At 32.5% G+C, this 11963-nt stretch overlaps 1 protein-coding gene across 1 annotated transcript; it reads left to right on the plus strand.

Annotated features, from left to right (window-relative positions):
• The first annotated feature begins 742 nt into the window (after positions 1–742).
• On the plus strand, positions 743–5584 carry LOC18053013 (nucleolar complex protein 2 homolog). Its single transcript, XM_006445857.2, has 12 exons — positions 743–900; positions 1230–1386; positions 1534–1661; positions 1747–1818; positions 1907–2449; positions 2715–3017; positions 3390–3719; positions 3805–4011; positions 4118–4204; positions 4831–4925; positions 5012–5146; positions 5262–5584. Exons 2-12 carry the CDS (start codon positions 1368–1370, stop codon positions 5566–5568), a joined length of 2226 nt encoding a protein of 741 aa, XP_006445920.1. The 5' UTR covers positions 743–900; positions 1230–1367; the 3' UTR covers positions 5569–5584.
• The last annotated feature ends 6379 nt before the right edge of the window (positions 5585–11963 follow it).

Genomic DNA, 11963 nt, shown 5'->3' on the forward strand with positions numbered 1-11963 from the left:
ATTTTCATACTTCTCCTAATGCATATTTACTTTTGACAAGCAATTATAATAATGCAGGAATAATTTAGAAAAATAATCAAAACAAATACATAATCGATCACAAATAACTCATTATGGAATGATAGATAATCTACACAATTTTCACCTCATTCTTGAGGTTAAGGGTTCGACCCAAATATTTACGATGTGTAGTTACAAAAACTAACTTATAATTGTTGTATACATTAGGTCAAAAGGGTTGTAGAAAACTAATTTTGGGTGAGATGTAAGTTACAGCTAATGTAACTTAGCAGCTCTCATACTGAGATTGTATTAAAAAAAAAAAAGGAAGAAGGAAAGGAGCATTCTATATTAGTAATTTTTTTTATTATATGAGACTATTGCTCACACTACAACTCATATTACATGCATTTATAACTAATATTTATAAATCAAACTATTATTGAGATCAACTTATATCCATACTTACGGAGCTCTGCTCAGATTTTTAACCTTCACTAATATTCGATGAATGTTTACTACACTCACACTTAAATAAGAGAGAAAATTATATTCATTCAATCATACATTATATAATTAAAAAAGGAAATACCTCACATTATATTTGCAGGGGTTCGAACTGCTGGCCCTAACCACTTGGCCTGCATTCCATATTAGTTGGGCCTGAGTTTAGACTAATTGGCCTAAAAGGGCAAAACAGCCCAACTGAAATTGACAATCAAAATTCAAAATAAGTCAAAACCCCAAATTGAGAACACTAGGGTTTTGTTCCTCTGAGACCTGCGTTTCGTCCATTCGCTCACTTCGCAGCGAAATAAACCCTAAGCCAACTATCAGAAATTCGCCGCTACCCTCACCGGAATCTCGCCGGCGACGCCAATTCCCCGCTTTCAGCCACCGGTAATCGTTTCCTGTGTGGCCTGCAATTACCATTTTTTAACTTTAGCATTTTTATCTTAAGTATGATAATTTTATTCGAAATTACTGTATATTCTGATGAGTCACCTTCTTGAAATACAAATTGCCTGTTTTTTTTTTTTTTCAGGCTTACTAGGTGACACTGTAGTTCTAAATATTCATGTTTGATAGTTGAATAGGTAGTCAAATTATTGGATGCATAATTTTTTTCAGCTCAACTATTTCATGCCCATTTTCGCAATAAATTTTTTTACTACATAATGACTATAATCTGTTTGTAATTTATTATGAGAGTTCATTTCCTTTTGCAGAGTTCATGTGGTGCTTAATGTGAAGCTTGTAAAAGGCATCTGTTAAAGATATTGAACAGGCTGAATAACAGAGCATTCCCATTATTCGTCCATTGCTTCGTTTCAATTTAGTCTAGTAGTTCTTCATTAAGAAGCATCATGGGTGCTAAAAACAAAGGTGATTTCTTGTCTATACATACTTGTTATTTGTGGTTTGTAATTTTTATTCATAGGAGTTTTTTGGTTTTTGTATAAGCTTGTGCATTTGGTTTTTGAAATTTAGAATGATTTTATTTATATTCAACTTTGTTCTTGGTTATCCCAGCAAGGAATTTAGACCATGAAATACGTGATGAAGAAATGGAAGAACAAGACGAGACAAGTAAGCCGGTCTCAAAATCAAAGAAAGTAGCAAAGGAGCACAAGGAGCAATTACAACGGCTCCAGGAAAAGGTTAGAAGTTATGTACTCTAAAAAAATTTTATACGATGGTGCTGGTATATTTGTTAGTGAAGTTATTGAAAAATGTTTTCTGCAGGACCCCGAATTCTTCAAGTTTCTGCAAGAACACGACAAGGAGTTGCTGGAATTTGATGATGATGATATTGATGTGAGTGTGCAATTAATGTGCAACTTTCAAATGCTTATAATGCATGCCAAACTGATAGCCACATGAAATTTATTGCTATTCTATGCAGGATGATGTTGAAACTGATATGGAAGATGCAGAAATGCAAGAAGATGAGGATGTTGGGCCTGATATGGAGGACGAGGAAGAGAAGCCATCTAAAAATGTTATAACAACTGAGATGGTTGATTCCTGGTGTAATTCAATTAGGGAAAATGGACAATTAGGTGCAGTTCGTTCGCTTATGAAAGCTTTTAGGATTGCCTGCCACTATGGTGATGATGCCGGAGAGGAGTCCTCTGTGAAGTTTCATATCATGTCTAGCAGTGTCTTTAATAAAATAATGTTATTTGTACTAAGTGAAATGGCCGGGATTCTTCGAAAGTTGTTGAAACTCCCCAGTTCTGGAGGAAAGAAAGAGACTATTACAGATCTGATGCACACAAAACAGTGGAAGAAATACAATCATTTAGTGAAGTCATATCTGGGAAATTCTCTGCATGTTTTAAATCAAATGACTGACACAGAAATGATATCTTTTACTTTAAGGCGCCTCAAGTTTTCATCCTTATTCTTGGCTGCTTTTCCGAGCCTCCTAAGGAAATATGTTAAGGTCTGCACATAGATATGCATCACTTTCTGCAAATTCAACTTTTCTTGGTGGTTCTTTATCTGGAATACCATGCTTTTTGTGTGGGATCTTGATAAGGTGTTAATGTATAAGAACATACTGCACATTTCCTTTGCCTAATGATTAACTCATCTGGTTTGATTATCTTAGTTTGGTTTTACAACCATTTTTATTTTATTAACTTTTTATTTATAAAGTAATTGCTAAACGATAATTTATTTCTATTTTTATTTTTTACTTATTCCAGGTTGCACTTCATTTTTGGGGTACAGGAGGAGGTGCACTCTCTGTTGTTGCTTTTCTATTTTTAAGAGACTTGTGCATACGGCTTGGATCTGATTGTTTGGATGACTGCTTCAAAGGGATATACAAAGCCTACATATTAAACTGTCACTTCATAAATGCTGTAAAATTACAGCATATCCAGTTTCTTAGTAATTGCGTTGTAGAACTTCTTGGGGTGGACCTTCCATCTGCATATCAGCATGCCTTTGTTTTCATCCGGCAGCTAGCCATGATCCTGCGGGATGCATTTAATGTGAAAACGAAGGTGATATATTGTTTCTTCTATTTCTTTTCTTTTTACGAATTCAAATTTTTTTGTTCTTAGGATTTTGAATTAATATAAGTGATCAGTTATTGGGGAGATTTTGTGCTCCTCATCTAGTCTACAATTTAGAAAATTCTTAGTTTATTTTTGGCACTCTCTACTCAGTAGATTTGAGATTTTGTTGGTCTCTCCTAGCTTTACCCCTAGTTTGTTGGCCCTTGAAATATTATTTCTAAGGTAGCTAGATGATTTATCTTTCAATATTGATTGTTATAGTATGCAGTGCATTTAGTAATTAACTTGATATGGTTGATCCACTTTGATTTTCTCATTACTATTTTGCACCTGAGTTTTTTCTCTCTTTCTTTGTAGGAAGCATTCCGAAAGGTTTATGAGTGGAAATTCATAAACTGCCTTGAGCTTTGGACAGGAGCTGTCTGTGCCTACAGCTCAGAAGCTGATATGAAACCCCTTGCTTATCCTTTGACCCAAATAATCTCTGGGGTTGCCCGCCTAGTTCCAACTGCTCGATACTTCCCCCTTAGATTGAGGTGTGTTAGAATGCTTAACAGAATCGCTGCTTCTACCGGTACTTTTATACCAGTTTCTATGCTCCTTCTGGACATGCTGGAGATGAAAGAATTGAATAGGCCCCCCAGTGGAGGTGTTGGCAAAGCTGTTGATTTGCGTACAGTTCTCAAGGTCTCTTTAAGTGCAGATATCTTTCTTTGTCAAATTGTTGCAACATGATTGGTTTTTCTATCTGACAGAGAGTTCTCTATGACAGGTAAGTAAGCCTACCCTGAAGACACGAGCTTTCCAGGAGGCATGTGTATATTCTGTTGTTGAAGAGCTAGCTGAACATTTAGCACAATGGAGCTATTCTGTTGCTTTCTTTGAGTTATCATTTATTCCCTCTGTGCGGTTGCGTGACTTTTGCAAATCTACCAAAGTTGAAAGATTCCGAAAAGAAATGAGGCAGCTTATCCGTCAGGTATGTTCTTTAGAGTGATTGCCAGATGTTTCATTTATAGAAAAGTCCATCTGAATCGTAAGAGCATTTCTCAATGCTGTAATGTTCTAACTCTTCCATTTTCCAGATTGATGCTAACTCTGAGTTTACAAATGAGCGTCGTATGTCAATTACTTTTCAACCAAACGATCCTTCGGCCTCATTTTTCCTTGAGGTCTGTACATAGACTGTTCATTTTTCTTTTTACCATTTATATTTTCACACTGTATTTCTGCGCATGCATGATTTTTTTTTTTTTTTTTTGGGCCCATATGATGTACTTATATATACCGTATTCAATTATGAGATTAGTTAGGATCATAATGTTGGACAGCAAACTTAGCCATTGTAATAAATATATATGACTGTAACTTGACCACAAGTTATCTAACCCGATGTTTGCTTTAGCTTTTTGAAATTGCTTGCCTTTTTATGATGTAAATGTTTATTATATTTATGTGGACATTGAGTGGGTGAAATTGGAACCATGAACTGTGAAGCTAATTGATCAGTGCTCGAACACCGTTTTCTTCCTAGGCAAAACGTATTTATAAATCCCATACATCTCCTTTGAATTTTTTTTTTTGTTGGCCTTTTTTAGCTTGCCAACTTCTGAGCTATTTCCAGTTCCAGGTTTCTGGATTTTTTTCTTGGATCAAAGATTCATTGTGATTTAGATGTGTTTTTCGGGAGCTTCTGTAGATGATGTTTATGAAGTTATGATGTATCTGATGTATCTGCTGTTTATGAAGTTTACAATGTAACTGTTTTAAGAGACTGATGGATTTTGTTTGACTATAGGATGAGAAAAAGGCAGGGTCTAGTCCTCTGTCACGGTATGTGGCAATTCTACGTCAGAGAGCACGACAAAGAAACGACTCATTGATGGAATCAAGGTTTTTAACCGTGTTTGTCGTTAGATTTTATAAATATACTTTCCAAGTTAAGGTTGTCATTTTTTATGATGTGCTGTGATTTTCAGTGTTCTAGTGGGTGAGAAGGCTTCTGTATTCGGGAGTAAGAAGCTACCAGCTAGTGATGATGAAGATGATTCTGCAGATGAACAAGGTGCCACTGTTTTCAGTTCATCATCCTGGTTACCTGGAAGTGCTTCAAAGTAGGATTTTCGTGTCTCTTTCTCTATCTCTTTGTGTTTTCTTACTGCCTTGAAGTTCAATTTTTTTCCTATCCTGTTGGCTTGTGGCTAATAGTTAGAAGCTATTTGTTTTCAGAGATAAACCTCCTAAAGAGGAGAAGAAGAAAAAGAAGAGAAGGATGACGCAGCAGGAAGAGGTAGCTTTGGAGGAAGACATTGTAGAGGACTTGGTACTTAGTTCCGATGAAGAAGATGGGTTTTTGTGTGATGCCCCAGCTGATGAAGATGGATCTGCAAGTGACGTCTTCTCCTCCGATAAAGATGATGATCTAAAACCAGTGTCTCCTAGAGAGCAGACCAAGAAGCGGAAACTGAAAAACCTGCCAAAGAAAAATGTAAAATCCCATGCCAAGCAGTCCAAGAAGAGAAAGAGAGCCAATTGAATAGACACTAAGAGAAGATGATCACTGCAAAAACCAATATAGTCACTATATGTTAGTTCTGCATCATACATGTAATGCTGCCTGCTCTTTGCAGGAAATTGTGAAATATTCCAATTTTGTCAAAGCAGCTGACTCCTGGCCGAAATTTTGTACGAGAATTTTTGTTGGTGAATACTGAACACAGTTTTAGGAGAAATAGAAATTATAGAATTCTTGCATTCTATCTTGAAAAGTATGGTAATACAAAGAAACATTTTATACATTATAGTTATAAATAAGGAACCAACAACGTGTATAGATAACTCCAAACAAATAGGAACAAATATTTAAAATTTAGACTATAAACATAATAGCAAGCTTTTAAGTTTGATTTCTTCAACAAATGCAACATCTCCTTTCACTAAAACGAGGCGAATCTGAACTCTAGAGCTCTTGTACCTTTATGAGAAAATCAAGAATGGTCTTTATTACTATTAGAGGATTGCTCCTCGTCTATTTATTATTCACACGTGCGTATAAATATCATTATAATTGGTTGAAATATATACAGAAACAAATAAAAAAGGGACAGTACTTTAGGAGCACTTACAAATTTTCTGTGAAAATAACATACATTATTACCTAGATTTGTAAGAGCATAGTTTGAGTAGAAACTTATGTCCCTCGAATTATCTTTTGTTTAAAATATATAAATATACACGCACACGCACACGAACATTTATTAGAAAAGAGTGGAGTTCAACTGCTCAAACTTCAAATCTCTTCCTGTACGACACACCCAATGCAAATAGTATACATTACTACTTTGATTCGTATGAGTATTGTTGGAGTAGGATTTCTCTCGTACCACCCTGTACATTATTACTCTGATTTTGCATTTTGAAAATTTAAGATGGTAAAGTTGGGCCCATCAAAAGATGGTAAAGTGGGCCAACATAGAGTGGACCCCAGTGGATCGTAGTTCCCGCGTGTGCAAACGATTGAAAAGGTAGTACAGTGTACTTGTACATCTAGTTGTAAATAGATAAAGATTCTCTTCTGATTTAAGATCTCGTGAGCTTTTAATGATATTGTATCATGTGTATTTAAGTAATAGTGTATGCGTAGAATTTGACTTCTTTATTTTCTTTATTTATTAACTATCAATCACTCATGTATATTTTTATTCAGGAGGAGATCAGATAAGAAGAGAATTATAATCCGTTGTAAATATATGTGTAATTAATCACACAACTTGAAAGGAAGAGTAACAAGCCATTTCCTAAAGTCAATCCAACTGAGATTCAACTCATGTACATTAAAATCCATTTTTTAGCTTAATTCTCTCTCTCTCTCTCTCTCTCTCTCTCTCTCTATGTATATGTGTGTGTGTGAGTGTGTGTATGATCTGGTACATTATTCAACTTTATTACAATTTAAAAAATTATTAAATTATATGATTTAATAACATTATATTATTACATTATTAAATAATATGACTTAATAACTTTTTCGGACTTTAATAAATCCAAAATCATGGATTGAGACATTTATATATACAACTTTTTAAACACATACTTCAACGTAAAATTGAAAAAAAAAAAACCTATATTTGATACAAAATCTTTAATTAGTTCATTGGCTGTTTTATCAGTTATCATAGTGGTTATTTTAGTTTAACATATAAAAATTGTTGCTACTAACTAATTTTTTTTCAAATTTTTTTTATTTTGAACAATTCTGAAAACATTTTTCAAGCTCATACTCATTTTAGCTGGAGCAGGCGCAGTTAAAAAAAGTAATGGTAATAACATAGTTATCGTTTTTTTTTTTTAATTATGAAGCAAGTAGTTAATGAAAGTATTATGGGAACGGTTGTGGTAAAAATTATATTTTCAATCATATTTAAAACCCTCTTTTTATATTAACTACAATCAAATAATCATAGTAATAAAATTACTATTTTTGAACTATTTCAAAAATTATACCAAATCATTTTTCAAGCTCACTCAAGCTTGAGCGCATGTCCATGGCACTTACAAAAAGTAATTATAACAACACAATTACCATGTATTTGTTGCTTTTTAAAGTATGTAATTAATTAAAAAAATATTATGATAAGGTTGCAGTAAAATATTAAAAAACTATTCAAAATCACTTTTCAAGCTCACTTGAGCTTGGGCGCGCCACTCTAAAGAATAATTATAACGTTGCAGTTACCATAAATTTGTTGCTTTTATAGTATGCAATTAATAAAAAGTAGTATGATAAGGTTGCGCTGTCGCGGTTAATTTAAATGAGCTTTTTAAAATTTAAAAAAGCAAAAAATTTACAATTAAATAATTAAAAATACAATAAATTATATAAAAAATGCTTTTTCTTTTTCTTTTTTTTCCTATTTCAAAATCTGATGCCAAAATCTGGATAAGTTGGTCAGATCTCTAATCCCTGCATCATTATTAAATTTGTTTGGTGGGAAGCTGATGATTAGTTAGCATCATGAGCAGATTTTCTATGAGCAGATGTTCTGTGAGCAGACAACCCATAAGCAGATGATCCATGAGCAGATAACTCATGAGCAGACGATCCATGAGCAGACAACCCATGAGCAGACGATCCATGAGCAGACAACCCATGAGCAGACAATCCATGAGCAGATAACATGTGAGCCTGTGAACACAACCAACAGTCAGGAAGTGCCGAACGTTTTTTCGGTGAGAACCCTCCGACGCTCAAGTCAGCGATTCGGGTCTTACTTGGAAAAACTCATACCATAATTCATGTGGCTTAACTATGATTGCTTTAAACAAAAAGCTTTTAAGTAAATTTAAAAGAAAAGAATTTGAAATAATCAATCTTAAAGAAATCACAAGCGAAAGAGAAATTTCTCAGTGGTAGAGAGAGAAAAATATCCAATGGGTTCAGTTGCTTAGAGAGAGAGAGAGAGAGAGAGAGCTAAAAGAATCCCCCATTTCCTTTCCATTTCTAGGGTTTTTATAGGAAACTATAGCGGTTTTCATCCACTCTCCAAGAATTATTAAGAAAACTATTAATTTTTAGCCCACTAAGAATATGGTCCCTAATATTTCGGAGAAACTGTTTTGACTGAATCGTGCTTTCTGGTAACTTCCTGGTCGAGGTGACCAATAACATCCTGGTCGAGATGATCTGCTCGAGGTGACCAATAACCTCCTGGTCGAGGTGACCAATAACATCCTGGTCGAGATGATCTACTTGAGGTGACCAATAACCTCCTGGTCGAGGTGATGTGCTCGAGGTCACCACATATTATTCTGGTCGAGGTGACCAATAACATCCTGGTCGAGATGATCTGCTTGAGGTGACCAATAACCTCCTGGTCGAGGTGATGTGCTCGAGGTCACCACATATTACTCTAGTCGAGGTGACCAATAACATCTTGGTCGAGGTGATGTGCTCGAGGTCACCAAACAACATCTTAGTCGAGGTGATCTGCTCAACCATTTGCTCGCTTTTACTCCGGAGGAGAGCACGATAATGTATGAGCAAACACATTTATCTTGGTCACCCTATTTCATTCCCTAAACAAAATCTATACCAGCGAATTTTTAGGCTCACTAGAGTTTGAGCCACCCGATAAAGTAATGGTAATAGTACACTGACCAAATATTAGAAGCGATAGTAGTACTAATTTAAAATTGCAAGTATATTTAATTTTTTTAAGAATATTATTTTTCAATTAATCAACTACAATCAAATAATTTAAAAAAGAAATGCTCCTTGAGCAACTTCAAAAATTATGCCAAATCATTTTTCAAGCTTGCTTGAGCTTGAGCATTGTGAGAAGGCTGCATAAAAATTTTAATGAACAAAATTTAAAAAATCAGCTGTTTTAAAAAAAATTATCACAAAAATAAAAATATTTAGCAAGTTTATTCGGAGCCGTGATAGATTTTATATGTATTTCGTGCACCAATTTTGTGATCATCATTGGATCGTGGATTAAATATATTTTTATAAGATTTTTTATGTATACTAAAAACTAATACATGTGAAATATTAAGTTTTGGTGTTCTTATATTATTGGACAATCACTCATCAAGGCCTCTTTTGATATTGAGATTGGGCAACACTTTTGATAAACACCAGTTGCTATGTCTTTTGATCCACCACTTGTAAAACAAAAATTTTATAAGATTTTTACTATTTTTATCAAAATCATTATTTAAAAGTCATATTAATTACTATATACTATTAATTTTTATTATATCAATACTGCTTTTTTTCACAACGGTTGTAATTTAAAAGATATAACACTCCAATATGAAATAGGGTCTAAGTTTTTATTTCATATGAGAACATACAGTAAGTGCTAGTTTGGGAATGCTGTAATTTTTAAAATAATTGATGTTAGTTGTACTATATAAATAATCAGCTGTGAAGAGAATCAGTTACGTGTTTGGTAAATTTTGTTTTCAGAAATATTGTGAGTTTTGAAAGCAGTTATGGACGTTTGATATATTTTATTGTTAAACTACTGAGACAGAACAAATGACTAAAATTTACATAATGTAAAATAAAATTTATTTATACATATAAAAAACATGTACATATAATATTTTTAATTTTGTATTATAATAAATTTTACTAAAAATAAAATTTATAATGTATTGATTTTATTTTTTATTTTTTATCTTAAAACTATTGGTGATTAAATTTATAATATAGTGAAACAAATTTAATAATAATTTGATCAACAAATTGATATTGATGAATTATAATAAAAATTTATTAAAACATTGATTTTTTTTTCAATTTGAATAAGGATAATTTTGGGTTTAGGTAATAATTTTAAAGATATTTATGGAACTGTATTAAAAGATAAAATTGATTCTCAAATTCAAAATATAAAAGATACTCCTTCCCTACTTTTCAAAATCAACTGTAGGAGGGGCTAATTTTAACAAAAATGATTTTGATTTTTTTTTACCAAATACTAAAATTAGTTTTTAGATTTTTAAAATTTCTTTTAAGCCTCTCAAAAGCAATCCCAAACAGACCCTAAATCATCTTTGGATTTTATACTTTCCATATAAAAAAATATATCCACGCTTTAAATATCTAAAAATTGGGTTTTGGCCGCTCATTCTTATTCACAGATAGACATTTCACAAGTAACTAGTTGTAACCCTCTCCCTCTCATCCTTTTTTTTTTGGAATTTTTATATGTTTATGATATATGAATAATATCTCAGTTATGAGAACAATACTCAATATCTCCTTCTACGTAATCATGTTTTGTTTTACTTTTTTTCGAGAACTTGATGTACGAGAAAACTAATTATTACTTCGATCGTGTGTTTCTGAAGTTACTACGTATAAGTGCAATATATGTCACTTTTCTTCAAGAATGACCTCTGAAATAAAGAAGGAATATTTTCTCTTTTTTCTTTTAATAATTTTTAATTTATTCATCTGAAATCAGTGTTAGTTGTTTTATGTTTTTTTCTCAAAGAAGAGAAAACTCAATTTTAGTTATTTTAGGTTTTTTCTCAAAGAAGAGAAAGCTCAATTTTTTTAGTTGGTCGTTATCCTTTCATATATTACTTCATTTTATGAATCATATTTCTTTGTTTCTCCTTTCGCTAATTTATTTTTTGATCCTTTAGAGTCGATCGGGAGCTGATGCTCCACGTTTATTGTTTTTCATCAATTTTTTTTTTTCAATTTTATTGAGTCTCCAAGCTTAATCGAGATTTAACGATCTATTTATTTATTTTTTATGTGGATGAACGTTTGTTAGACAAGTAAATCTTTATTACAGAATTTTGTCCTGTCGGAATCGGACTAGCAGGTGAAGGGTTTAAAAAAATAAAGTTTATTGAAAAATTTCGACTTGTTGGACAGTAGGTCTAGGGTTTATCAACAAAAAAACATTCCAAATTTTTTTTTTTTTAATTTATGTAAAATTTTCCTTTTAGATCTTTGATGAACAAAAGGTTAATAATGTTTATATTGTTCATGTATTTATAATTACATTGTTGATCATTAATGTCCAAATCAGATCTATAGTTAGATCATACATCTCAAAGGAAATAAAACTTTGATTGTTAATATATGAATTAAGAATATTATAAATATATTTGTCTAAATCTTCTCATCTAATGATGATTTTTATTATCTTATCACAAAAAAAGTGTGTCTGTTTATAGATATCTGTCAGTCTTACAGGTCATTTTGTTTTATCTATTGAGTGCTTCATCAGTTTCATACATTTCATGCATGAACAAATTATTAATCAACTTCATTTCTCTCTCTTTCTCTTCCTCTAGCTAGCTATATATTGATCTATCATTTTTTCCTCCTCAATATTTGAACTGATTTTCGAAGTTCTTTGTGGTTTACAGAAAATAAAGAAATTGATCATTTCATCTATC

This window comes from Citrus clementina, unplaced genomic scaffold (genome assembly GCF_000493195.1).
Source record: "Citrus clementina cultivar Clemenules unplaced genomic scaffold, Citrus_clementina_v1.0 scaffold_2, whole genome shotgun sequence".
In the NCBI taxonomy this organism is placed as follows: domain Eukaryota; kingdom Viridiplantae; phylum Streptophyta; class Magnoliopsida; order Sapindales; family Rutaceae; genus Citrus; species Citrus x clementina.